The sequence below is a fragment of the Schistocerca americana genome, chromosome 2, assembly GCF_021461395.2.
Source record: "Schistocerca americana isolate TAMUIC-IGC-003095 chromosome 2, iqSchAmer2.1, whole genome shotgun sequence".
In the NCBI taxonomy this organism is placed as follows: domain Eukaryota; kingdom Metazoa; phylum Arthropoda; class Insecta; order Orthoptera; family Acrididae; genus Schistocerca; species Schistocerca americana.
In genome coordinates, this window is record NC_060120.1 from 852,735,953 (window position 1) to 852,763,715 (window position 27,763).

At 37.4% G+C, this 27,763-nt stretch overlaps 1 protein-coding gene across 1 annotated transcript in view; it reads right to left on the minus strand.

Moving 5' to 3' along the window:
• The window catches only part of LOC124594486 (NFX1-type zinc finger-containing protein 1-like), a 356,250-nt gene that overhangs the window by 149,029 nt on the left and 179,458 nt on the right, over positions 1 to 27,763 (minus strand). The window contains exons 15-22 of the mRNA XM_047132862.1: positions 7,233 to 7,461; positions 7,124 to 7,177; positions 6,519 to 6,673; positions 3,282 to 3,366; positions 2,769 to 2,856; positions 2,148 to 2,666; positions 1,950 to 2,091; positions 218 to 335 (exon numbers count right to left, since the gene is read on the minus strand). Coding sequence (XP_046988818.1) covers positions 218 to 335; positions 1,950 to 2,091; positions 2,148 to 2,666; positions 2,769 to 2,856; positions 3,282 to 3,366; positions 6,519 to 6,673; positions 7,124 to 7,177; positions 7,233 to 7,461 — 1,390 coding nt within the window. The remainder of the gene's footprint in view (positions 1 to 217; positions 336 to 1,949; positions 2,092 to 2,147; positions 2,667 to 2,768; positions 2,857 to 3,281; positions 3,367 to 6,518; positions 6,674 to 7,123; positions 7,178 to 7,232; positions 7,462 to 27,763) is intronic.

The window sequence follows — 27,763 nt, forward strand, 5'->3', positions numbered from 1 at the left end:
TGAAATCTTACTTCTTGCCAAATTTAAAGATTCTAGATAATGGAAAGTACCCAATAGGTTTTAATGAGTGACTTTGCAAGGATCAAAATATGTGACATAAATGGCCATATCTTTTGGTTGCACTGACTTAGAACCTTACATTTATTACACTGCCAAGGTACCACAGATCTTAGAATGTGACATTAATTTCAATATTTCAATTTCTAAATAAAGACACACATCAATCTCTTCCAGATGTATGGTGAACATGTAATAAAGTCCAACTGTAGTTCCAAGTTGTTGGAATACTGATTTTGAAGACATTGGTGCCGAATCAAGTTTTCAGAAGATTTCATCTAGCATGGAGTTCGACAATTAATACAACTCAGATATGTAGTTTATTATTAACATATATATTATACACCAAACTCTCACAACCTCAAGCCTCCCTCTCAGATATCAGTGACCCTTTCCCAACCTACCCTCCCACACCCAGCCACCTTTCTTTTGTCACCCATTCCGTCTGAAACAGCCCTTCACTGCAGTAACTGCAGAACTGCAGTCCCAGCACAATGTATTCAGCCATCACAATGTAGCATTACAGGTGTGTGCATGTATGTGTGCACTCTAGTGTAGAAAAAGATTTTTCCAAAAGCTAGCAAAGTTTTCAGTCTTGTTTACATGCCTATTGATGACACAGCACCTTCACAAATTGGTGAGTTGTTAACCTTTACTCCACACAAAATAAATCTCTACTTATTTTCTTGCAACAACAAACACAATAATATTTCCAAGTGCAGTTCCAGCAACTATATAAATAAGGTTGGTTGAACAGAATGGATAGCGTATTCGAAAGATGTTATAATGAACATTGTCAACATAAGTAAGACAAGGGTAATGGAGTGTAGTAAAATTAATTCACATGATGTAATAGGAATTTGTTTGAGAAAGACAGCACTAATAGTAGTAGAGAAGGTTTGCTATTTGGCATGCAAAAAGGTACGAGTAAACTTGTTGTTTCATTCAAGATTATTTTTGTGTACTGAGAATTTTAATTGTCCTATTACACTAGTTGATAAATTTAAACTTTTTTCCTGCATCTGGTTTGTAAATGGGTGGATTTACCTAATTTTGGGGTGCTGAATATACTGGTAAAACCAGTTTTTCTCTGTGACACCACATTTCCTAGATACACAGCAGAATTAAAAAAAAAAAAAAAAAAAAAAAAAAAAAAAAAAAAAAAAAAAAAAAAAAAAAAAAAAAGGTAATAGCGACAATGGACACCATTAAGTCAAACAAAAATACACATTCAGAATGTTTGAAATCAATACTATTTTGTATGTATATATGGACATGGTGCCAATAAAAGGTTCAAATTAGTTCTGAAGATATTTTCACTTTTAATCGTCTTTGGTTTTTTAAAAATGCGATGACAGAGCTCTTGTTTTGTTTGCTGTTTCATCACTCTCCCCAGCAGTAGTCACCCAACGTCAAAGGGTTCCAATGGCCTTAGTAACAGTGTTCCATGGTAAGAATGTGTTTGTGAAAGTATTCACCATGCTCATTGCTTATGGCTCCCAAATTTTCTGGGAAGAAATGAAGGTAAGAATGAAAAAAGTGAATTTTAACAGACATTCTACACCCCATGTTCTTATAGTTGTCCAACAAATCATTCACAATGGTAACATAGTTTTTGTCTTTTCTGTTACTCAAAAAGCCCTTCAAAATTGCTTTAAAAGAAGATCAAGCAGCTAACTGGATCTATGAGTTTGGTATCAAAGGTTGGATCTTTCAGCAATTTTCTTATTTGTGGTCCAACAAATATTCCCTCTTTCAGCTTTGCCTCAATTTGGGAAACTTTTCTTATAAGAGATTGAAGGACTCATCTTCATTATCCAAAGCTTTTACAAAGTTCTTGATAAGGCCCAACTTGGTATGAAGGGGAGGAAAATGATTTTATCGAGCTCAACCAATGGGGTATTGTTCACATTTATGTTTCCAGGAACATATGACTTCCTTATAGGCCATTCCTTGACTGTATAGTGGTTCTTGGTGTCACAGCTGTCCCAAAGACACAAAAAGCAGCAGTATTCACGAATCCAGCCAGTAAACCTGTAAGAAGCGCAACAACTTTTAATCACAGCAAAACTTATATTTGATTCTCTAGCAGCAAAGGCATGGTTTCGTAAGTTTCTATCATTGCTACTGCGTAAGCCAAAGGTACCGATGGAAATGCATTGCCATTATGCAGTAGTACCACTTTCAACCTGGTTTTACTGGAGTCAATAAATAGTCGCCACACCTGTGAATTATGCTGTACACCTAGCTGCATCATCAGACCACTGACATCTCTACATACACACATTGAATTCTGCATATCAAAATATTGAGTGGAGGATGCACCTCTTGGTCTGAAACAGGAAATTTTTGTCTCTGGAGGTAGAAGGTTCCATTGTTGCAGTCTCGACTCAAAGAGCTCAGCTTGCTGTTTTGAAAGTTTTAGATCGTGAACCAAATTGTTCAATTCCTTTTGATTAAAGAGCTGAGGCAAACTGTTATGATATTGAGGGCAGTACTCTTCTATATGTTCACTACTTTCTGATTCACTTGACATTGAATTTCCCACACTCATAACAAAAGCTGTCGGGGTGTTTAGACAGCAACGAGATTTACTAGTTGCCATTTTTCTTAGTGCAAGTTTTAAACACAATAAGTTTGCACTGTCTTTCGCAGGAAACACTCACTGAGGATGTTTTTCACACCACTGGATTACCACATCAACCACTTACTGACAATTTGTGCATCTTCTAGCACTCCTCTGCAAATCAAAAACAAACAATTCAACATCAAAGCAGAAGAACAGTAAAAAGTGAAATACTGAATACAAAAAACAAAAACCCAATAAAAACTCAAAAATGGTGTGTGGTAGAACACTTTGAAAGGTATATTCGGACTAAACACGAAAATACATAGTAATTGATGTATCACATCCCAGATGCAAAATGGTTGTTGACTAGTGTTATTTTCCTTGGGGATCATGTGATATTACTTTTGTACATTTGCTATCCATTGTAATGAAGTGGTTTCCATCAGTAAGAAATGTTCCAGGCAGTCAAATATCAACTGACATATTTCTTATGACTGTGTCTCATTTACCACTCAACGAGACGTGATGCACTCCTCCTCAATGGGAGTCTACCCTATCTTTCTTCTCCTGGGATATACCAATTAACTTTCTGACATATATTTCATATGTTTCCAATAATTTTTCTATGGAAAGAGGGATTTTAATCATTGATTACTTGTAGTTGTGAATGATGACAGCTGCCAGAGACAATCATATGCATTTGGCACCACAGAATGAATTGTACACAGCCCTGGACAAATCTACATTGTGGGCACCTCAAGCCTTCTAAGCAGTGATCAGGGTTTCAGCTCTAGTGATGTCACCCACAGATGGAGGATGAAACATCAGTGAAGAGTTTTGTGTACTGACCACAGCCTCTTGCACTAAAAATTTTAAGATATTCACCACTATCTATTAGGATTTCAACTACCTTTTATGTCTTAGTACTAGGTGTGGCTGACTGCACTCTATGACAGACATGATGATGATGTGGCATGGAGTGTCATACATGCACAAATAAGAAGAGTGCAGACCATTTACAATATTTGGTCTGGCCCAACATTAGGTTTTCGAATGCAGGTTGGGTTGATAGACTGTGATGTTGATTGGTGGTGTAGCCTGATATATAGCTTTTTTTGAAAGGTGGCTGGCTGGGAGCTGCAGAGTACATCAAACACTTCAGTTAATTCAACAAATTTGCATTTAAAATTCAAATGTCTCTAAGCACTATGGGACTTAACATCAGAGGTCATCAGTCCCCTAGACTTAGAACTACTTAAACCTAACTAACCTAAGGACATCACACACATCTATGCCCAAGGCAGGATTCGAACCTGCGACCATAGCAGCAGTGCGGTTCCGGACTGAAGCGCCTAGAACTGCTTGGCCACAGCGGCTGACGTTGCATTTAAAGCTGATTATAATGCATGGATACCAAGGTCTGATATTCTTCGATGGCTTGAAGTCCAACATTGAACATCAACAAAGGTTTTCATTCCCTGGCTTGGACATCAATCTACATCTACATCTACATGGTTACTCTGCAATTCACACTGAAGTGCCTGGCAGAGGGTTCATTTAACCATTTTCATACTACTTCTATACCATTTCACTTTCAAATGGCATGTGGGAAAAAGGAACACCTAAATCTTTCCGTGTGAGCGCTGATTTCTCTTATTTTATTATGATGATCATTTCTCCCTACGTAGGTGGGTGTCAACAAAATATTTTCACATTTGGAAGAGAAAGTTGGTGATTGAAATTTCGTAAATAGATCTCGCTGCAAAGAAGATCACCTTTGTTTCAGTGACTGCCACCCCAACTCGCATATCATATCACTGACACTCACCCCCCTATTGCGTGATAACATGAAACGAGCTGCTCTTCTTTGCACTTTTTCGATGTCCTCTGTCAATCCTACCTGGTTAGGATCCCACAGTATTCTTTGTTTAGTGCCAACTGCCACTTTTCGCACTATACAGAAATTCTCTCTAGATTATTTTTAATTGGAATTGATCGTTTGATGATTTTACTAGATGGTAAATTACAGCATCACCTGCAAACAATCTAAGGGCACTGCTCAGATTATCACCTAGTAGATCACTTATGTAGATGTAGACGTAGATATTTCATAAGTTGGTGTAGATTTGTTAAAATGTAAAAACCAGTTGGAAACCAATATCTTCCAAATAAAACAGGTTAAAATGAAATTTTTTTGTCATAGTCCCATTCCATCAACATGAATGTCCCATTTCAACACCTGAAGAAATTATGTGAATAAAACACGTAAGATTATATAAAACTGTTAATACTGATTTGAATACTGACTCTTACTTATCAAGCACACAAGATTTCAGAGTCCAGTTGGATGTAATGTCACATGATTTTTTTTTACAATGGATGTAATGTCACATAATTTTTTTACTATGTTACTGCATATGCATTTTATGTCCTGTGTGCATCCCATCTGCCATCTGCCTATTTTTACTTATTTATGAACTACTATACAACATTTCTATAATTTTATGTTACTAAAATTATATTTATGACTATCTCATTTTATGGCCACAGAAAGAGAGTCCCTGTTTCAATAGCAATTCGATCTTGAAATGTGAAACATGTTAAACTGTTATGTGTATATGCACGTTAGATCACATGGAATGACAGAGATGGTCCACATTTCCTGAGATTTGTTGCAATTAATCTGTGTGGCACCTGCCTTAAATCACTCTAAACATATACTCTCAGTTATTTAATGGAGATTACTATTTATAGGGATTATTGAACAACTGTGTAATCAAACAATGGATCTGTCCATTCGTTTATATGCAAAACATTAATATTTGTCTATAGTGAAAGTCAACTGCCAGTCTGTACTGGAAGCACTGACTGTCTGCCAGTCTTTCTACACTTCATTACTATTTTCTAGTATTGTGACTGCTCCATACATAAAAGCATTATCTATAAACAGTACCATGGAGGTTGGTCCTGTAATACACTCTGGGACATGCTCAAAGTTACTTAAGCTACTTAAGGTTTGTCTCAGTTAAGAATGAAATGTTCTGTTCTATTTGCAAGAAACTCTTTGATCCAGTCAAAAGGCTGGTTTGATATTGTGTATGCTTGTTTTTTTGTTCATTAGGTTGTAGTACGGAACTGCGTTGAACACCTTCCTCAAGCCCCAGAACACGGCATCAACCTGGGCATCAGTGCCTATAGCATGCTGTATTTTGTTGATGAACAGAGCAAATTAGGTTTCTCACAATTGTTGTTTGTGGAATCCATGCTGATTCATGCAGAAGAAATCTCATAATATGTGAGCATGAAGTGTGTTCCAAAATACTACAACAGACTTAAATCAGTGGTATAAGACTACAGTTGCTTACATCTCAGTCTGAAGACCTTTCCTGAAAATAGTAATGACATGTGAATTTTTCCATTTACTTGATATGCTTTGTTCCTCTAGCAACATAAAATAAGAATGCTGCAAGAAGAAGAGCAAGTTCTTTCGTGTACTCTATGTAGAATCTTCTTCATACCCATCAGGTACAGTTGCTTCTTCCTGTTATACCACTACCACTTACCTTCATATCTGACAATGTTGTGATCATGCAATAACTGGAAGGAGAGATCACAGCATTATCCTTCTCAGTGAAGAAATTTTGGAAAACTCAATTTAATATGGGCAATGAGAGAGTGTATAAATGACTTTGATCCATTTACTGACTTAACCATGAACAGAAAATTTTAAAAGTGTAAAAATATTAAAGGAACAGTATTAAGTAAAAAATCTAGTATCACCATTCCCGTAGGGACTGAAAAGATAAAATTACCCTAATTACAGTGTGCCCACAGGTACTGCTTAAGCAGTCATTCTCTCAAAGTCCCTTTATATGAATGGATAGGAAGAAACCTTAAGAAACGTTGGAGACTGGCAACTTAGAAGAATATTGGAACTAGGAAACTGGCCATTAGTGCTTTTATTTAAAGCATTACTTGATGTATCCTCAAGAACAACACACTCTAAAAGAAGGGCCGAGTTTAAAGATTTATTCCTCCAAAATAATTCTAGAAATTGAAAACAGAAGGGAGAACCAGTCAAGGGGCAGGTCACAGTACGTCTGCACATTTTCCTCATATGAAATGAGTCCAGTTTTCAAATGAGGTGACTTGCGCATTGAGAAAATAGTGGCCTGGTGCCATCTTTTTAACATAAAGTTGGGGCCTGAGCTGTGCTTGATCTCCAAAGTGTTAATTCATTGTGCCACAGAACGTATCTTCGGCCATGTGCTCCACACAGGTTTGTAGAGTGTAGGTATTGATGGAGAGTCCCTTCTGATCTTAATGGAAAGAACTGGGTCAGATCGGTAAATAGTGAGTCACAGCAATAATGGAAAGGTTAAAAAGACAATAACTCCACTTCATTTATAGGACTGCTGCTGACTGAATAAGTGCTGACTGCCTTTCCAATAGCATTAAATAAATATTTAGTAGACTTGTGAAGTATTTATAAGATACTTTTTACAATTTTCCATAGATCACTATGTAAAACTTTTACAACTATGTGTAAAGCTGTTGTAAATAACTGTGCAGCCAAATTTATACACTATTGAAATATTTATCATACCTTTGCTTCTCAGATAACATGGAATTTCAACAGCATGACCACATACTGGTCTAATATGACTGTGTACAAGTTCCTCACACTGTGAAGTGCATGGATTGCGGCACATGCTCTTACAATGATGTCCACATGGGAGAAGTCTTTTGCAAGTCTTTCTACACATATTACGTGTGGGTTCTTTAGAACATTCTGCAAGAACTTCATGTCCACAGTCTGGAATAACTTTTTGTACCTGTAAGAAGAAATCAATCCTTCTTATTCACTACATCAGATGATAATTAGTAATTTTCAGTAGAATACAGTTTATAAGACACCAAACAAGAAACATGAATTGTCCCATTGAGTCTGTAAGAGATGAAGGACATATGTGTTACTTCTTTTTCAACAATAACAGTTTTACAAATAGGGGATGAGCACATAATATTTTAACAGCTTTGCAGTGGAGTAAACAGATAGGTAGAATGGCATAACTCTAGCAACTCTGAACTCAAAAAATTCTCAAAATAAGGGACCTAATTTCCAAGGCTTTCACACAACATGTGTTGATAAAAAAAAGACTCTTAAGGAACAAGTCAGAGTTTTTCAGCCACAAACATAACTGATATTCATTTTTTACATACAGTAAGATTCGACCATTAATTAAAATTTCTATTTAGTAAAAATGAACGACATCATATCATTTTGCTTCCTGGATCAATACAAATTCAGTCTCACAGTTATCTTAAAAATGTAAATTATTTTATGTTTCCTTCTAGAAATCACAATTCTAATACAGTTTCATTTGAACATTTGTTTGTCAACATAGCCTAGATCTGACTTACAGCTTTCAAAATTAGGAAGCAATTAACACTCACTAGGAATCAAAAGAGTAAAAATAAACAGTGTGAAAATTAAAGCATGTGGTTAATTGCATAAGAAACTCTCTGCAGCAACTATTAATTAGGTGATCTCTTTTGATGAGATATGTTTGGAGAGTTTTCCCCTCAGATAATATGATTCACTAAGGTCACCCCCCCCCCTTTCCATCTGAAATATGTCAGAGAATTCATATACAATTAATTACTACAATGGTTGACAAATGCATAATTTATGGCATTTAATCAATAGCAGGCCGATTTCTTATTGGCTTCTAACAAACAGTTCAACAAATAACAAACTCTTAAAAGTAAGTTAAAAACTAATCACAATGTTAACACTCATATGGTGTAAATGAAATGATAGGGCTCTCCACACACACACTAAAATTCGAAGATTAGAAGAGTCATGAGCATTGTTACCCACAAAACATTATTTGTTTATTAACAAATTTGTTGGTAGTTCAATGTTCGGTGTAGTCAGGGTGTAACCAAAAAGTTGCTGGCTCAAATCTCATTAGTAGCTTACTTTTTTTTAAATTCCATATTTATTAACAAGTGTAAATGATGATTAATAAATAAGGAATAATAATTTCTTCATAAAAATAACATACTTCTATTTTTAAATACCAGTTGTATGAAAGTGCGAGCGTTCACAATAAATTAAAATTTGGAACAAAAATGCAGAACATCAAATGAAAAGCAAATAATTTTTGATAACTAAAGATTGAATAATATTATTTGATGCTTACAATTTTTTTCATTTTAAAAAGGACAAAATAAAAACATTTTTTTACAAAAAAAATTAGGCTTCAATATTTGTTAATTAACATTTGCATTCATTAATAACTATGCAAAAAAAAAAAAAAAATTAAAAAAAGCTAGTAGTGAGATTCGATAAGTTGATTATGCTATGTACTGAGCTAACAATGAATTTGTTAATAAACAATAAATGATACTTAACAACATTGCAAATTTTCTAATCTCCAAATGTGTTTTTGAGAATTATGCCATACTGATTAGGGAAATTGGTGTCTGGGTATTGAATTTCAAATCCTATGACTATAAATAAAATTGAAGACACCTGAGCTATTTGTAAGGCACCCTTGTCATATATGATACAGAACCATTATTGGTCATAGTATATACAAATGATCTAGGGACTGGAAAACATAGTAATTATTTTCTGCAAAATTTGCATATATTTTCTGCAAAATTTGCATATATTTTTCTGAAATTCACACACGAATTTAAATGGTTGTCATGCTAGTGGAGTGAAGACAAACAATCCTTTGTTCTTTGAAGTTGACTGATAAAAAAAATGTTAATTGGGAACTTTTTGACTGGAATGTTTGCTTTTGCAAAAACTTCGTCACCTTTTCTTATGAAACAGCCTTTATTTTTGTCATTTGGCTGTAGTTAAGCTTTCAGAAATGATTGTTCTGTTGAAAAGCAGTGGCATTTTTCCACCGGTGAACTTAATGCGTCTCCGATTTAAAGTGCTTCTGGACATTATTTGCCTTTTCCTGTGAAATTAAATGACTGCAAAATCTGCGGACTATTAATTTTGACCTTTCGTGTGCATTCACAGCCATGCAACACATGCCTCACAATGCTAAAATAGAATTGACAAGACATTCAGCACAGAAGTAGAACTGAATGTACAGTAACATTATTTTAATGTTAGGGGAAGAATTTCAGCACAGTTGAAAAAATGTTAGAGATTTTGTTTTCCCATTGCTATAGTGCAGAGAGCAGGCTGTAGTGCCAGATGGCTGCAAGGATAAACAAACTAGAATTTTGACCAGCAGAGGGGCAAGGAGTGGTGCAGAGAAACAAGCCCTGCTTCCCTCTCACACGGTCGCAGTCTGTTACAGAACTGGCACATTCTCACAGGGATCGCTAATCTCTTCTGGTGATGTAAGAGTCATAACTGAAACCTGTGATGGATCAGGACTAATTGCTTCACTTACTTCAAAATAATAAGTGAACACCACAAGTAAAAGTCATGTAGGCTCCCGTCAAAAATTGTATCTAACTGGCAAAATGTGTCGAAAATGCAACAAAACAGCAAAGAATGCTACTATCTGTGCGCTGTGTAAAAGTGTCTTCCATTTCTGTTGCAGAAAAATTGATCCTTCAGTGAAAGAAAATCCATAACTGCTAGCACTCTGGAACTGCATCACATGCTACGATGAAAACAGTGAAAGTAAAGGACAGTGACTTAAATTGTGAACTATCGCTAATGTGCGAGAAGTTATTTGATGAATTTCGCCATCTCAGTAAAGAAATTGACTGACTTCAGAAGGATGTGGCTAATTTACCCAATACAATAACCATGTGCTCTATGTCAAATGTGAAGAGAGTTTTTTTTTAATTCTAGAAGTGTTGCTAATAACAGTATTGAAATGAGCCAAACTTGTAAAACTAGGATTGTGTATGTCAATCAAGAATGCGTTTTGTGTTATACCAATAATAAAGAGCCTGAAAAATATGAGATAGAATTAGATAAGATGATTAAAGTGTACACTATTCACCAGGTAAGCCCAACAGTTTGTAGTGTAATTACACAAGACAAGATGAACTATACCGTTACTAATCTCGAAAATAACTCCGATAATATAAACAATTCGGGCATTCAGCGATCAGGAAACAGAAATCAGGATGGTGTAATTGATACTACGAATCATATTGAGCTTCAAAGTGTAGACAAAAAAAGGACTCACGGAAATGCGTAACATAAGGTTTATTGTCCTTGGTGACAATCATGGTTGTGGGATTGCTACATGGATCAGTTACAGAATATCTGAAAAAGCAATAGCATTTATTAAGTCTGGTGCTCCCACATCTGAAATAGGAAATCTCGTCCACCTGTCTGAAGTAGGCAAATTAACCCATAATGATTTTATTGTGTTGTTTGGAGGAGCAAGTGACGTATTTAAAAATGAAACTACAAAAGCTACTGATGAATTAAAGAAGTGTTTAGGACACTTGACTCATACAAATGTTCTGTTAATGACTATTCCATACCAATATGACCCACCTCCACGGTCGTGTGTAAGCCGAGAGATAAGTTCTGCAAACGTGTTACTCTTCAAAATATGTACACAATACGAAAACATAGAAGCTATTGACCTAAGTGGTGTAGGATGTAAATTCCACACTAAATATGGACTACACCTAGATGGGCTAGGGAAGCAGCTTGTTGTGGAAAAAATAAACATACATGTTGTCAAGAAATTGGAGATGAGACATGCAACATCAAAGAAAACAGATACATCATCACATCATCTCTGTTCGCCAAAACAGCAATCATCTCCCTATTATGCAGAAGTGGTACACAGCACACTGGAGGAAATGAAGCAGATTCCATCAATGGAGAAGAAGACTCCAGGCTCCCACACAGATGGTTTTTTATGGAAAGATCCTTACCAAGCAAGAATGAGGTCAGTGACATAATAAAATGCTCTTAGGAATCTCAAATGTTAATGTAAATTCGGGTACTTGTAATCACATAAATTACAGCAACAAAAATCTTTCTGTTTACCATCAAAATATTCAGTCAATAACAAATTTTTATATGTAGAGATCTTACTAAATACAGAACTTAACTTTATTAATGTTCGGCGCATTACAGAAAACTGGCTAAATAATAACTAAATTGACTCTTTTTCTATACCAGCATACACACTAGCAAATTATTTATGTAGAAACAGCTATAAAAATGGAGGTACCGCAATTTTCATCAAGCATGGTTTAAAATATAAATCAATCAATAAGTTTCAACATCTCAGTGCAGAAAGAGACTTTGAGCTGACACTTATTGAAGTCAGTGAGGCAAATACAGTTGTAGCATGTATTTATCGCTCCCCAAATGGAAATTTTGATTCATTTCTAAATAAGCTTGAATATGTACTACACAGTCTTCATCTAGTACAAAAAATCAAAAGTGCTTTGTGGGGACTACAACATTGATTTTCTTGGAAGTAGCAAAAGAAAAGAACTATTGCTCAACCTCACAGATACTTTCAAATTAAAACAGACTATAACAATCCCAACAAGAATTGCAAAAACTACTGCTACTGCCTTGGATAAGATATTTGTGAATATAAATTTTACTGAAAATTGTATAAGTATAAGCCTTAGTGACCACGAAGCTCAAGTTGTCACGATCCAAAGCCACTTACTGCCCACCCAGAACTATAAAAGAAATATAACAGCAAGACAGTTTAATACGCAAAACATAGGTACATTCAACTCTCTGTTATCTGGAGAAAGGTGGGAAGAAGTCGTGCAAATAGATGACACCAACAAAAAGTTTGAGAAAATCTCTAGCATCTTCATTGATTACTTTGAAATTGTATTCCCTCTCAAAACACAAGAAATAGGAGGCACAACGAAAAAAGCAAAGCTATGGATAATAACAGCGATCAAAATATTAAGTGCGAGGAAAAGAGAATTACTCAAATACAGGAAAAACAATAATGTACCCCCTGTTCTAAACAATTACAAACAGGAATACATTCAAATCTACAGAAGAGTGATGCAAAAAAAAAAAAAAAAAGAGTCAAGCAGTATGGAAAGTCATAAAGAAGGAAGCAAATAAAGTGTCCCATAAAATCTCTTAACAATGAGGACAAGAGTATAACTGATGCCCAACACATCACAAATCTTTCTAAATGTTGCTCTGTAGTTCTCACAAATAATTTAATAGTCAGTGACAAAACAGATACTAGAAAGAAACAGAAAAAAAAGTGCACTCATGTTCATCTTCAATCTACATTGAGGGAACAACGCCAGATGAAATCATAAGTGTTGCATCAGCTCATAGGAAAAAGTCATCAGGAATTGATGGTATTCCTGATTACAACATAAAGCAATGTATTAAAAACATTTCACTTCCTCTCGCAGATACAGTAAATTCATCTTTTGTGACAGAGTCATTTCCAGACAGTTTAAAAATTTCTAAAGTGATTCCTATCGATAAGAAAGGAGACAAAACAAATATAGAAAACTATAGACCAGTTTCATTATTATCAGGCTTTAGTCATATCACAAAAAAAGTAATGTATAATAGGTTAATAAAATTCTTAGAGAAAAACAAAATTCTCACTAATTCTCAGCATGGATTCGAGAAAATAAATAAACAACCAGTGCAATCTACGATTTTATAGAAAATGTCCTCCAAGCAATAGGAGAAAAAAAAAAAAAAAAAAAAAAAAAAAAAAAAAGGAGCCACTGGCATTTTTTTAGATGTAAGTAAAGCCTTTGACATACTGAAGCACAACATACTGTTGGAGACGCTCCAAGTATATGGCATTAGAGGCACTGAACTAAAATGGTTCACTTCGTACTTGACGAACAGGAAACAAAAAATACAAATAAAACATGAACTACAGGAAAACAGGAGGACCTGCTTCTCAGATGCATAAGTTCTAAAGAAAGGAATCCTGCAGGGATCGATTCTTGGGCAAATCCTCTTTCTCCTGTATATAAATGATCTAGACCGGAACACTGAGTCACAAACAAACACTTTTTTTGCAGATGACACAAGCATCCTAATTACAGGAAATACCCCAAGTCAGCTTCAAACAACTGTTAAGAAGACTACAGAACAGCTAAATAGATGGTCTGAGGGGAATAAACTTATGATAAAGACCAAAAACCAACATTCCTAAATTTCTGTTTAAAAGGTGATGCAAGCTGCACCAGTGTGACAATAAACTCCAACAAAATTTCATCTTCTCTGGAAACAAAGTTTTCAGGTTTATGGCTTCAGAATAACTTCAAATGGCACACTCACACAAACATAATTAATGGAATATTTAATAAAATATGTGAAGTCTGCTTTACTCTCTGTCAAAGCAAGTTATAGCACGGTCCGAATTGCCTACTAGGCCCAATTCCACAGCATCCTCTTGTATGGAATTATATACCACCTAATTCAGTCGTCTTCTTAACTAAAAAAAGAACAGTAAGAGCAATGCAACATGCTCAACAAACCGATTCTTGCAAACTTCTCTTTAAAAGTCATCAATTCTCCCTCTTCCCTGTATGTATATACTAGAAATCTGTAAATGTATTAGAAAGAATTTAAAAGATGTACGTGTAAATTTTAATAACCATGTACACGATACAAGACAAAAGAAAAAGTTCTGTGTATAGTCAATAAGGACATCGGCCTATAAAACCTCCACAGTAAAAGGTGCTGTACAATTTACAATAGTCTTCTGTATAAAGTAAAAGACATTTCATCATTCTTACTCTTTTGTAAAACCCTAAGGGCATTCTTATTGGATCATTGCTTCTATTCAGTATCAGAATTTCTAGATCATTTAAGATACAATAGACTTGAAAAAAGACAGTGCAGCTACTGCAAGAACCTTTGTGGATAAAGCTAAAATTCATGTATCTGCTGAATATATTATAGGATGAATAAATAAATAAATAAATAAAAGATTTTTTTTGCATAACACAAAGCATTTGGGAACACTTTCGCGCAAGTCCTTGTTGAGGTTAGCAGAGTACTGTTTGCAACATAGCAGTGTTCAATGGAATGACAGTTCAAAACACCCGCCATGTAATTTGCCACAAGTGTCTGCATTATACCACCTTGTGAGCTTTAACATATGTGTTTCTATGTTATAAAATGCTAGGTCCAACGGCATTAAGCAGCATGTCTCTTAAATAGATCATTCAACAGCCTGCAATTGGTACGGCACCAGTTCACTGAGAACACTGATATGTCATCGTGTTCATACACTTTTTATTTTGCTAACAGTCTCTTACGCACTTTATTTTTTCAAATTGGGCTTCACTAGATGATGGAGAATACAAGTAACTGGAAATTCGTTACATTTTTGATATTTATATGCAGAAAATGAAGTTATTTCAAATTATCTCTGATAAAATAGTTCATCTAGATACAGTTCACTACAAAACAGCATCGATTAAGTAATTTAGCATTTTGAGGCTGAATTCACATCTATTTTGCTTATGTCATAAAATGTGAATTTTCCAGTCCCTGGAAACTACCTGGTCCTTACAAAAGACATGGTACATGCTATCACCAACACTCCACTTCCTTTCCAGATGATGCAGCTAGCTACAGGTAGATGGTGTCCCAAGAAAAGTGTGATTTGCTTAAGAAACCTTTTGACACATGCCTAGTCCCAAAGGATCAAATCTCCATCATAATGGAATGAGTCAGTAAACGAAATTAACACCAGAAAAGTGATAATAGATCAATTAAAATGTACATGAATCCTATGTCAACAACAAGCTAGGAGTATATATTAGCATAATCAACAATCTAATACAGGAATTAGCTTATATTTTTCCATTAACTCCCAAACAAAATAGAAGTGAGCCATGAGGAAATTCTTCAGTTCTTGAAAGGGTCAGGATTAGTGCTACGATTTTTTAATTTTTGTGATTGATTACCAAGAATGAATGCAGCAGAATGCTACACACCTTTCTGCGCAAGAATCACGCAGGTGTGATCCAAATGCGGATTGGATTTCTGCCTCATATTAACTGAATGAAAGCTGCTAATTCTTGCCAATTAGCTCACATTGCTAACAACAAAATACGTTAAAGAAAAATAAATACTGAAAGGCCAATGTCAAAATGTCAAACTACATCTATAATGAGTTCACTAATGATGGTGGTGACTTGGAACTCACTCCCCACTTTCTGCTGCTGTCTGCCTGTACCTCTGCCATTAAAACTACATCCTAGGGGATCTTCTTCTTTTTTGCATGAATTTAGAAGTAATGTAGGCTTCATAACTATTGTAGTTTACTGCATGTTTCCTACACCTGCAGCTACAAGAGACTCCTCTCAACTCCAACAATCTACACTACTGGCCATTAAAATTGCTACACCAAGAAGAAATGCAGATGATAAACGGGTATTCATTGGACAAATATATTATACTAGAACTGACGTGAGATTACATTTCCACGCTATTTGGGTGCATAGATCCTGAGAAATCAGTACTCAGAACAACCACCTCTGGCCTTAATAACGCCCTTGACACACCTGGGCATTGAGTCAAACAGAGCTTGGATGGCGTATTCAGGTACAGCTGCCCATGCAGCTTCAACACGATACCACAGTTCATCAAAAGTATTGACTGGCGTATTGTGACGAGTGAGAGATCTGGAGAATGTGCTGGCCAAGGCAGCAGTCGAACATTTTCTGTATCCAGAAAGGCCCGTACAGGACCTGAAACAAGTGGTCGTGCATTATCCTGCTGAAATTAGGGTTTTGCAGGGATCGGATGAAAGTTAGAGCCACGGGTGGTAACACACCTGAAATGTAACGTCCACTGTTCAAAGTGCCATCAATGCAAACAAGAGGTGACAGACGTGTAACCAATGGCACCCCATACCATCACGCCAGGTGATATGCCAGTATGGCGATGACAAATACGCGCTTCCAATGTGCGTTCACCATGATGTCGCGAAACACTGATGCGACCATCATGATGCTGTAAACAGCACCTGGGTTCATCCGAAAAAATGATGTTTTGCCATTCGTGCACCCAGGTGATTTCATTGAGTACACCATCGCAGGCACTTATGTCTGTGATGCAGTGTCAAGGGTAACCGCAGCCCTGGTCACCGAGCTGATAGTCCATGCTGCTTCAAACATCGTCCAACTGTTCGTGCAGATGGTTGTTGTCTTGCAAACATCCCCATCTGTTGACTCAGGGATCGAGACATGGCTGCACGATCCATTACAATCATGCGGATTAGGTGCCTGTCATCTCGACTGCTAGTGATACGAGGCCGTTGGGATCCAGCACGGCGTTCCGTATTACCCTCCTGAACCCACAGATTCCATATTCTGCTAACAGCCACTGGATCTCAACCAACGGGAGCAGCAATGTCGCGATACGATAAACCACAATTGCGATGGGTACAATCCGACCTTTATCAAAGTTGGAAATATGATGGTACGCATTTCTCCTCCTTACATGAGGCATCACAACAATGTTTCACCAAGCAATGCCTGTCAACTGCTGTTTGTTTATGAGAAATCGGTTGGAAACTTTCCTCATGTCAGCACGTTGTAGGTGTTGCCACTGGTGCCAACCTTGTGTGAATGCTCTGTAAAGCTAATCATTTGCATATCATAGCATCTTCTTCCCCCCATGAACCATGGACCTTGCCGTTGGTGGGGAGGCTTGCGTGCCTCAGCGATACAGATAGCCGTACCGTAGGTGCAACCACAACGGAGGGGTATCTGTTGAGAGGCCAGACAAACGTGTGGTTCCTGAAGAGGGGCAGCAGCCTTTTCAGTAGTTGCAAGGGCAACAGTCTGGATGATTGACTGATCTGGCCTTGTAACAATAACCAAAACGGCCTTGCTGGCTGGTACTGTGAACGGCTGAAGGCAAGGGGAAACTACAGCCGTAATTTTTCCCGAGGGCATGCAGCTTTACTGTATGATTACATGATGATGGCGTCCTGTTGGGTAAAATATTCCGGAGGTAAAATAGTCCCCCATTCGGATCTCCGGGCGGGGACTACTCAAGAGAATGTCGTTATCAGGAGAAAGAAAACTGGCGTTCTACGGATCGGAGCGTGGAATGTCAGATCCCTTAATCGGGCAGGTAGGTTAGAAAATTTAAAAAGGGAAATGGATAGGTTGAAGTTAGATATAGTGGGAATTAGTGAAGTTCGGTGGCAGGAGGAACAAGACTTCTGGTCAGGTGACTACAGGGTTATAAACACAAAATCAAATAGGGGTAATGCAGGAGTAGGTTTAATAATGAATAGGAAAATAGGAATGCGGGTAAGCTACTACAAACAGCATAGTGAACGCATTATTGTGGCCAAGATAGATACGAAGCCCACACCTACTACAGTAGTACAAGTTTATATGCCAACTAGCTCTGCAGATGACGAAGAAATTGAAGAAATGTATGATGAAATAAAAGAAATTATTCAGATTGTGAAGGGAGACGAAAATTTAATAGTCATGGGTGACTGGAATTCGAGTGTAGGAAAAGGGAGAGAAGGAAACGTAGTAGGTGAATATGGATTGGGGGACAGAAATGAAAGAGGAAGCCGCCTGGTCGAATTTTGCACAGAGCACAACATAATCATAACTAACACTTGGTTTAAGAATCATGAAAGAAGGTTGTATACCTGGAAGAACCCTGGAGATACTAAAAGGTATCAGATAGATTATATAATGGTAAGACAGAGATTTAGGAACCAGGTTTTAAATTGTAAGACATTTCCAGGGGCAGATGTGGACTCTGACCACAATCTATTGGTTATGACCTGTAGATTAAAACTGAAGAAACTGCAAAAAGGCGGGAATTTAAGGAGATGGGACCTGGATAAACTAAAAGAACCAGAGGTTGTACAGAGATTCAGGGAGAGCATAAGGGAGCAATTGACAGGAATGGGGGAAATAAATACAGTAGAAGAAGAATGGGTAGCTTTGAGGGATGAAGTAGTGAAGGCAGCAGAGGATCAAGTAGGTAAAAAAGACGAGGGCTAGTAGAAATCCTTGGGTAACAGAAGAAATATTGAATTTAATTGATGAAAGGAGAAAATATAAAAATGCAGTAAGTGAAACAGGCAAAAAGGAATACAAACGTCTCAAAAATGAGATCGACAGGAAGTGCAAAATGGCTAAGCAGGGATGGCTAGAGGACAAATGTAAGGATGTAGAGGCCTATCTCACTAGGGGTAAGATAGATACCGCCTACAGGAAAATTAAAGAGACCTTTGGAGATAAGAGAACGACTTGTATGAATATCAAGAGCTCAGATGGAAACCCAGTTCTAAGCAAAGAAGGGAAAGCAGAAAGGTGGAAGGAGTATATAGAGGGTCTATACAAGGGCGATGTACTTGAGGACAATATTATGGAAATGGAAGAGGATGTAGATGAAGATGAAATGGGAGATATGATACTGCGTAAAGAGTTTGACAGAGCACTGAAAGACCTGAGTCAAAACAAGGCCCCAGGAGTAGACAACATTCCATTAGAACTACTGATAGCCTTGGGAGAGCCAGTCCTGACAAAACTCTACCATCTGGTAAGCAAGATGTATGAGACAGGCGAAATACTCTCAGACTTCAAGAAGAATATAATAATTCCAATCCCAAAGAAAGCAGGTGTTGACAGATGTGAAAATTACCGAACTATCAGCTTAATAAGTCACAGCTGCAAAATACTAACACGAATTCTTTACAGACGAATGGAAAAACTAGTAGAAGCCAACCTCGGGGAAGATCAGTTTGGATTCCGTAGAAACACTGGAACACGTGAGGCAATACTGACCTTACGACTTATCTTAGAAGTAAGATTAAGGAAAGGCAAACCTACGTTTCTAGCATTCGTAGACTTAGAGAAAGCTTTTGACAATGTTGATTGGAATACTCTCTTTCAAATTCTAAAGGTGGCAGGGGTAAAATACAGGGAGCGAAAGGCTATTTACAATTTGTACAGAAAGCAGATGGCAGTTATAAGAGTCGAGGGACATGAAAGGGAAGCAGTGGTTGGGAAGGGAGTGAGACAGGGTTGTAGCCTCTCCCCGATGTTATTCAATCTGTATATTGAGCAAGCAGTAAATGAAACAAAAGAAAAATTCGGAGTAGGTATTAAAATTCATGGAGAAGAAATAAAAAATTTGAGGTTCGCCGATGACATTGTAATTCTGTCAGAGACAGCAAAGGACTTGGAAGAGCAGTTGAATGGAATGGACAGTGTCTTGAAAGGAGGATATAAGATGAACATCAACAAAAGCAAAACAAGGATAATGGAATGTAGTCTAATGAAGTCGGGTGATGCTGAGGGAATTAGATTAGGAAATGAGGCACTTAAAGTAGTAAAGGAGTTTTGCTATTTGGGGAGCAAAATAACTGATGATGGTCGAAGTAGAGAGGATATAAAATGTAGGCTGGCAATGGCAAGGAAAGCGTTTCTGAAGAAGAGAAATTTGTTAACATCCAGTATTGATTTAAGTGTCAGGAAGTCATTTCTGAAAGTATTCGTATGGAGTGTAGCCATGTATGGAAGTGAAACATGGACGATAAATAGTTTGGACAAGAAGAGAATAGAAGCTTTCGAAATGTGGTGCTACAGAAGAATACTGAAGATTAGATGGGTAGATCACATAACTAATGAGGAAGTATTGAATAGGATTGGGGAGAAGAGAAGTTTGTGGCACAACTTGACCAGAAGAAGGGATCGGTTGGTAGGACATGTTCTGAGGCATCAAGGGATCACCAATTTAGTATTGGAGGGCAGCGTGGAGGGTAAAAATCGTAGAGGGAGACCAAGAGATGAATACACTAAGCAGATTCAGAAGGATGTAGGTTGCAGTAGGTACTGGGAGATGAAAAAGCTTGCACAGGATAGAGTAGCATGGCGAGCTGCATCAAACCAGTCTCAGGACTGAAGACCACAACAACAACAACAACAGCATCTTCTTCCTGTCGGTTAAATTTCGCGATTCTTCTCCTAGCACCCTTCTGACCAGCTGCCAGGTCCCACTACCCTGCCCCCCTTCTCCCTATTCATCCTATCTAGCTCCTCCCTTCCATTTACCGACTGTATTTGAGAGGAGTGTGTATGTATCTTACAATTCTAGGAGAGGATTTCACTGAATGTCCAATAACTTCCCCACAGCATTCGTCCCAAAGAAAATGCTTTTCCCAGATCTCATCAATGTAACCCAAAACAACAAAGCCCACACTTCTTATGAATGGTAAAACCTTTGCAATTGTCAGAAAAAGGTATATGTTTATGTAACCTAAGTTATGCCACTACAGTAAAATGATTTTATGAACTAATTACAGTAATTCCATATTTTACTCTCTAGAAAGAATATAACACCTATTATTGATACTCCACTACTACTACTACTACTATTGCCACCGCTAATATGTCCACACAATTATGAGTTTAAAATAAAAATTTCACATGTCCACTAATATATTCAGTGAAAACTGAACCCTACACAGTTAGCAAACTTTTCTGGAAGTCATTTATCCTTTTTCTTCCCCATCTATAAAAAGGTGTGAGGCCACTTAAATTTTATTTCTGCACTACAAGAGAATGCAAACAGTTTTGGTAATTTTCCCTGATGAAATTTTATCTTGTTATCAGTTTACTGCCTAGTAGCAGTGTTGTCTTGAAGCTTTAACATATATGCTGTCTAGAGGACTAATACATTTCAACAGCCGGCCATAATGGCCGTGCGGTTCTAGGCGCTACAGTCTGGAACCGAGAGACCGCTACAGTCGCAGGTTCGAATCCTGCCTTGGGCATGGATGTGTGTGATGTCCTTAGGTTAGTTAGGTTTAATTAGTTCTAAGTTCTAGGCGACTGCTGACCTCAGAAGTTAAGTCGCATAGTGCTCAGAGCCATTTGAATACATTTCAGTAACTATTTTCAGCTGAATACTGTTCATCTGTAATGTATGTAAAATCCACAAAAATATTAGAGCACTGTGGAGGTAAGGTAAACATTACTTATAGTAAAGATAGATTGTTGACACATCAGCAAAAAAGTTGGGAAGATTAGCCAAGCAAACAATTCTATCAATGACACATAAATTCTTTCTGAGATATGATAATTTCTCATGAGATTGTCTTTTTACTTCAAATAGAGATTCAGCATAAAAGATTAAATTTTGTTGTGATAAAATACTTCAGCACAAAAGAGAAAAATTTGCCAAAGTTGCCAAAACATAAACAAGCAAAATAATATGCTAAGCAGTTATCAGACAGGACAAAATGCATTCAATAAAGGGGACATTCGTCCAATACCTAAAATAGGCTATATGTAGCTGGATTACAAAAGTTGTCAAGTACTCTTTGTACATCCTACCAAGAAGTGTGGAAGTATGTGTTCAGAACATAAACGAAAAGGCAGAACGAATATTCAGAGCAGCTAATAAGAAGTGTATCCGAGGACATGGTGCGATGTTGGGTGAATCATAGAAATAGTTCCACGAAAATTACACAGAGCAAATGGTTGCCCATGCCTAACATCAAGAGGCATAAGTCCCAGTAATGTGAACAGAAATACTTCAGTCAGAAATTAATGCTAACTGCTTCAGGAACTGTATTATTATTATTACAGTTTCCACTGGCAGCACTATTAATTTCACTCCTGAAGGTTAAGTACTGGGCAGTCTTCCTATTTGTCTGTCATACAGCATGTAGATGATGTCTATAATCCATGCTGTGCATCAAGAATTACTGTAATTTTTTGTAATCATCTACATTATTTTTTATGGTACACATCATTTTCATTGTTTCTATAGTAGACAACTTGCACCCAACAAGGCTAGCATCAGCATCTGGATCAGATGACTTCTGAAACAAGTCCAGTGATGTATGGCTTTTGCCCCCCCCCCCCCCCCCCTTGCCTTTCGCATGGGTGATACTTCGCAGAACCCCTCCAGGTTTAGCATTCATGCTTGCACCAATGTGGTTCTCTCTTTACATCACATTGCTTTGTTAATAAAAAACATAGGTTTTTTAAAAATTAAAGGATTATTTCAGTTTATTTCTAAATGTCAATAAGCAAACAGTATGTAATTACAACAGATTTTATATGGAGCATAAGCCCACGGTAATTTTATATGTATAACCAGATGGCGTACCTAATTATTATATCAGGCACTTTCAAAAATCCACCTTTCTTTCTGGTGTACTGCTTGTAAGCAAAGCATGCGATCATATAGCATTTACTACACTCGCCATCCAGTGGTGAGATAGGTAACTTTGTAGGAAGTCTGCCACCTCTATTTAACATTTCCCTGGCTGTGTAGGCATGTGAGAACAAGTTTGCCACAAACTTGCATGGACGATACAAGGATTTTATCAACTGTGTGCTTTTTATCATTTGTGGGTATTTTTTCAGCTGTGTAGATTTAAACAACTGGATTTTTATCACGACATGTATACATGGGGAGTGACTTTTATGCTTTGACTTCATGTAATGTGACATGGAAATTTTATAACAAGTTCCATAAGATATGTGGAAGAAGAGGTGAAGAAGAGGTTCATAACTTTCTGAACAGCATGGCGGCGAGCTGGTATAACATGGGCATACAAAAACTGCCATAGCATCTACAAAAATGCATCATCAATAGAAATGGTGGTTATGTCAAAAAATAGCTAAATGTTCAAGCTGTAAACTATTATAAACCACTGTAGAAATAAGCAGGTCTATATACTTATAAAAAAAATAGGAGACCTTACTTTTGGGATTACCCTTGTACAAATTGTAGCCTCCCTTCACTCCACCTCATTATCTTTACGTTTCCCCTTAGATCAGATGATGGCAACGTAAGGCTGTTAAAACCAGTCATCTTAGAAAAATAAAAGTGTCTACACTGTGATCACAGTGTACAAAGAGTGTTCATTTTCACTGAAATTATGAAATACAGTACCTCTTTTATCCCCTCTAGATGTGTTGAAGGGTGACTACGGAACTATCAATGAGTGTCATTCCATCTGCATCTGGCAAGGGAACTGCCGGCAAGGAATACACAGCATCTCCAGCCAACCAATTCCGTGAGATTAGGTGCCAGTCAATTTAAGCCCAGGTGGCCACGAGCTTTCTCTCATTCTCTTCAAGCCATTCAATGCCACATTCTGATCTAATCAACACCTCCCTAGATTATACAACTATACTTACAAATTCTGCTGGATAATGAAATGGAAGGCTCTTGTTGTTGTACAAGCCAATTCCACTGTGTGCAAGATTGCTCCACTGAAGTTAAGCTGTGAAGCTTATGGATTAGTATACTTATTGAAGCAAGTAAACTAACTATTATAGTGTTTTCCACTGCTGTATTAGAATCACTACAACAGTGTTAATACACAGCAAACTGGTCTGTATTCAGTTAAACTGCGTGCACAGTTAATTAGTTGTGCAAATTCTTTAATTTTCTTGTGGCTCGCGACAATTATTTTTACAGTGAACTTTTGTTTCATGTAGCATCATCCTTTTGCAAGTGTAATATACAATTGCTATGACAGACGAGGGAGTCACAAAATTGGTAACGAGGTTACCTTCATATCAAGGTGTAACTACCAGGGATACAACATTTTTTGAACTGTGGCAGCAACAACTTGATCAACATCAGGAACTGGTAAAGCTTTTGATGAGTTCAATGCTGCAACAGTCACAAGTGTTGTCAGCTATGCCAGCTTTTCCACCATTCAAATGATGCATGGGAAAATTGGGTAGTGTATGAGAAATGGCTAGTACTGCATTTTCAGGCAACTGCTATTAACTGCCCAAATGGCCAGTAGAGATTTTGGTTGTCAGCCAAGTGCTGGTTGTATTACTTATTACAAAAATTGGATCCATTGTCAGATTTTTCAGTGCTGCCTCTATCAGGTATTTCTGCATTACTTTTGGAAAATCTGTGCACCGAAATGCACATTGTAGCAGATCTGATTCTAAAAGTTATGCTTTGTAGACTGGTTCAAAGTTTTAAATAGAAAGTGCAAATTTACATGTAAATGTAGAAAATACTACTCTGAATGTTTAATCTGAACTGTGATAATCCTTCTGGTGCCTAGTAAAAGTGTTGTTCTGGGGTGCAGCTAATGATAGTTTCAGTCGTTCACTACCAACTGTAATATGGTGGACCAGGTTGTATATAACGAATAGTGTGCTACCACTTTCTAGCAGCTGACTTAATATCTGATTTTGTACAGTTTTGAAACATCGATCACATGATTACCTTTTGCTGACTTTTTTTAATTCAATATGACATCAATACTAAATTTCAGTAGATTGAATTGCGTGCCTCAGCGATACAGATAGCTGTACCGTAGGTACAATCACAACGGAGGGGTATCTGTTGAGAGGCCAGACAAACGTGTGGTTCCTGAAGAGGGGCAGCAGCCTTTTCAGTAGATGCAAGGGCAACAGTCTGGATGATTGACTGATCTGGCCTTGTAACAATAACCAAAACGGCTTTGCTGTGCTGGTACTGCGAACGGCTGAAAGCAAGGGGAAACTATAGCCGTAATTTTTCCCGAGAGCATGCAGCTTTACTGTATGATTAAATGATGATGGCGTCCTCTTGGGTAAAATATTCCGGAGGTAAAATAGTCCCCCATTCGGATCTCCGGGCGGGGACTACTCAAGAGGACATCGTTATCAGGAGAAAGAAAACTGGCGTTCTACGGATCGGAGCGTGGAATGTCATATCCCTTAATCGGGCAGGTAGGTTAGAAAATTTAAAAAGGGAAATGGATAGGTTAAAGTTAGATATAGTGGGAATTAGTGAAGTTCGGTGGCAGGAGGAACAAGACTTCTGATCAGGTGACTACAGGGTTATAAACACAAAGTCAAATAGGGGTAATGCAGGAGTAGGTTTAATAATGAATAGGAAAATAGGAATGTGGGTAAGCTACTACAAACAGCATAGTGAACGCATTATTGCGGCCAAGATAGATACAAAGCCAACACCTACTACAGTAGTATAAGTTTATATGCCAACTAGCTCTGCAGATGACGAAGAAATTGAAGAAATGTATGATGAAATAAAAGAAATTATTCAGATAGTGAAGGGAGACGAATAAATACAGTAGAAGAAGAATGGGTAGCTTTGAGGGATGAAGTAGTGAAGGCAGCAGAGGATCAAGTAGGTAAAAAGACGAGGGCTAGTAGAAATCCTTGGGTAACAGAAGAAATATTGAATTTAATTGATGAAAGGAGAAAATATAAAAATGCAGTAAATGAAGCAGGCAAAAAGGAATACAAACATCTCAAAAATGAGATCGACAGGAAGTGCAAAATGGCTAAGCAGGGATGGCTAGAGGACAAATGTAAGGATGTAGAGGCTTATCTCACTAGGGGTAGGATAGATACTGCCTACAGGAAAAATAAAGAGACCTTTGGAGGTAAGAGAACCACTTGTATGAACATCAAGAGCTCAGATGGAAACCCAGTTCTAAGCAAAGAAGGGAAAGCAGAAAGGTGGAAGGAGTATATAAAGGGTCTATACAAGGGCGATGTACTTGAGGACAATATTATGGAAATGGAAGAGGATGAAGATGAAATGGGAGATACGATACTGCGTGAAGAGTTTGACAGAGCACTGAAAGACCTGAGTCAAAACAAGGCCCCCGGAGTAGACAACATTCCACTGAAACTACTCACGGCCTTAGGAGAGCCAGTCCTGACAAAACTCTACCATCTGGTGAGCAAGATGTATGAAACAGGTGAAATACCCTCAGACTTCAAGAAGAATATAATAATTCCAATCCCAAAAAAAGCAGGTGTTGACAGATGTGAAAATTACCAAACAATCAGTTTAATAAGCCACAGCTGCAAAATACTAACACGAATTCTTTACAGACGAATGGAAAAACTAGTAGAAGCCGACCTCGGGGAAGATCAGTTTGGATTCCGTAGAAATACTGGAACACGTGAGGCAATACTGACCTTATGACTTACCTTAGAAGAAAGATTAAGAAAAGGCAAACCTACGTTTCTAGCATTTGTAGACTTAGAGAAAGCTTTTGACAATGTTGACTGGAATACTCTCTTTCAAATTCTAAAGATGACAGGGGTAAAATACAGGGAGCGAAAGGCTATTTACAATTTGTACAGAAAGCAGATGGCAGTTATAAGAGTCGAGGGACATGAAAGGGAAGCAGTGGTTGGGAAGGGAGTGAGACAGGGTTGTAGCCTCTTCCCGATGTTATTCAATCTGTATATTGAGCAAGCAGTAAAGGAAACAAAAGAAAAGTTCGGAGTAGGTATTAAAATCCATGGAGAAGAAATAAAAACTTTGAGGTTCGCTGATGACATTGTAATTCTGTCAGAGACAGCAAAGGACTTGGAAGAGCAGATGAACGGAATGGATGGTGTCTTGAAGGGAGGATATAAGATGAACATCAACAAAAGCAAAACGAGGATAATGGAATGTAGTCGAATTAAGTCGGGTGATATTGAGGGTATTAGATTAGGAAATGAGACACTTAAAGTAGTAAAGGAGTTTTGCTATTTGGGGAGCAAAATAACTGATGATGGTCGAAGTAGAGAGGATATAAAATGTAGACTGGCAATGGCAAGGAAAGCGTTTCTGAAGAAGAGAAATTTGTTAACATCGAGTATAGATTTAAGTGTCAGGAAGTCATTTCTGAAAGTATCTGTATGGAGTGTAGCCATGTATGGATGTGAAACATGGACGGTAAATAGTTTGGACAAGAAAGGAATAGATGCTTTCGAAATGTGGTGCTACAGAAGAATGCTGAAGATTAGATGGGTAGATCACGTAACTAATGAGGAAGTATTGAATAGGATTGGGGAGAAGAGAAGTTTGTGGCACAACTTGACAGAAGAAGGGATCGGTTGGTAGGACATGTTCTGAGGCATCAAGGGATCACCAATTTAGTATTGGAGGTCAGCGTGGAGGGTAAAAATCGTAGGGGGAGACCAAGAGATGAATACACTAAGCAGATTCAGAAGGATGTAGGTTGCAGTAGGTACTGGGGATGAAGAAGCTTGCACAGGATAGAGTAGCATGGAGAGCTGCATCAAACCAGTCTCAGGACTGAAGACCACAACAACAACAACAGATTGAATTTGCAATCAAAAGCTTAAAAGATGCTTTACAAACTAAGTGTAAACACTGGTTTTTACATTCCTTATAAATTTCTTTGATAAGAA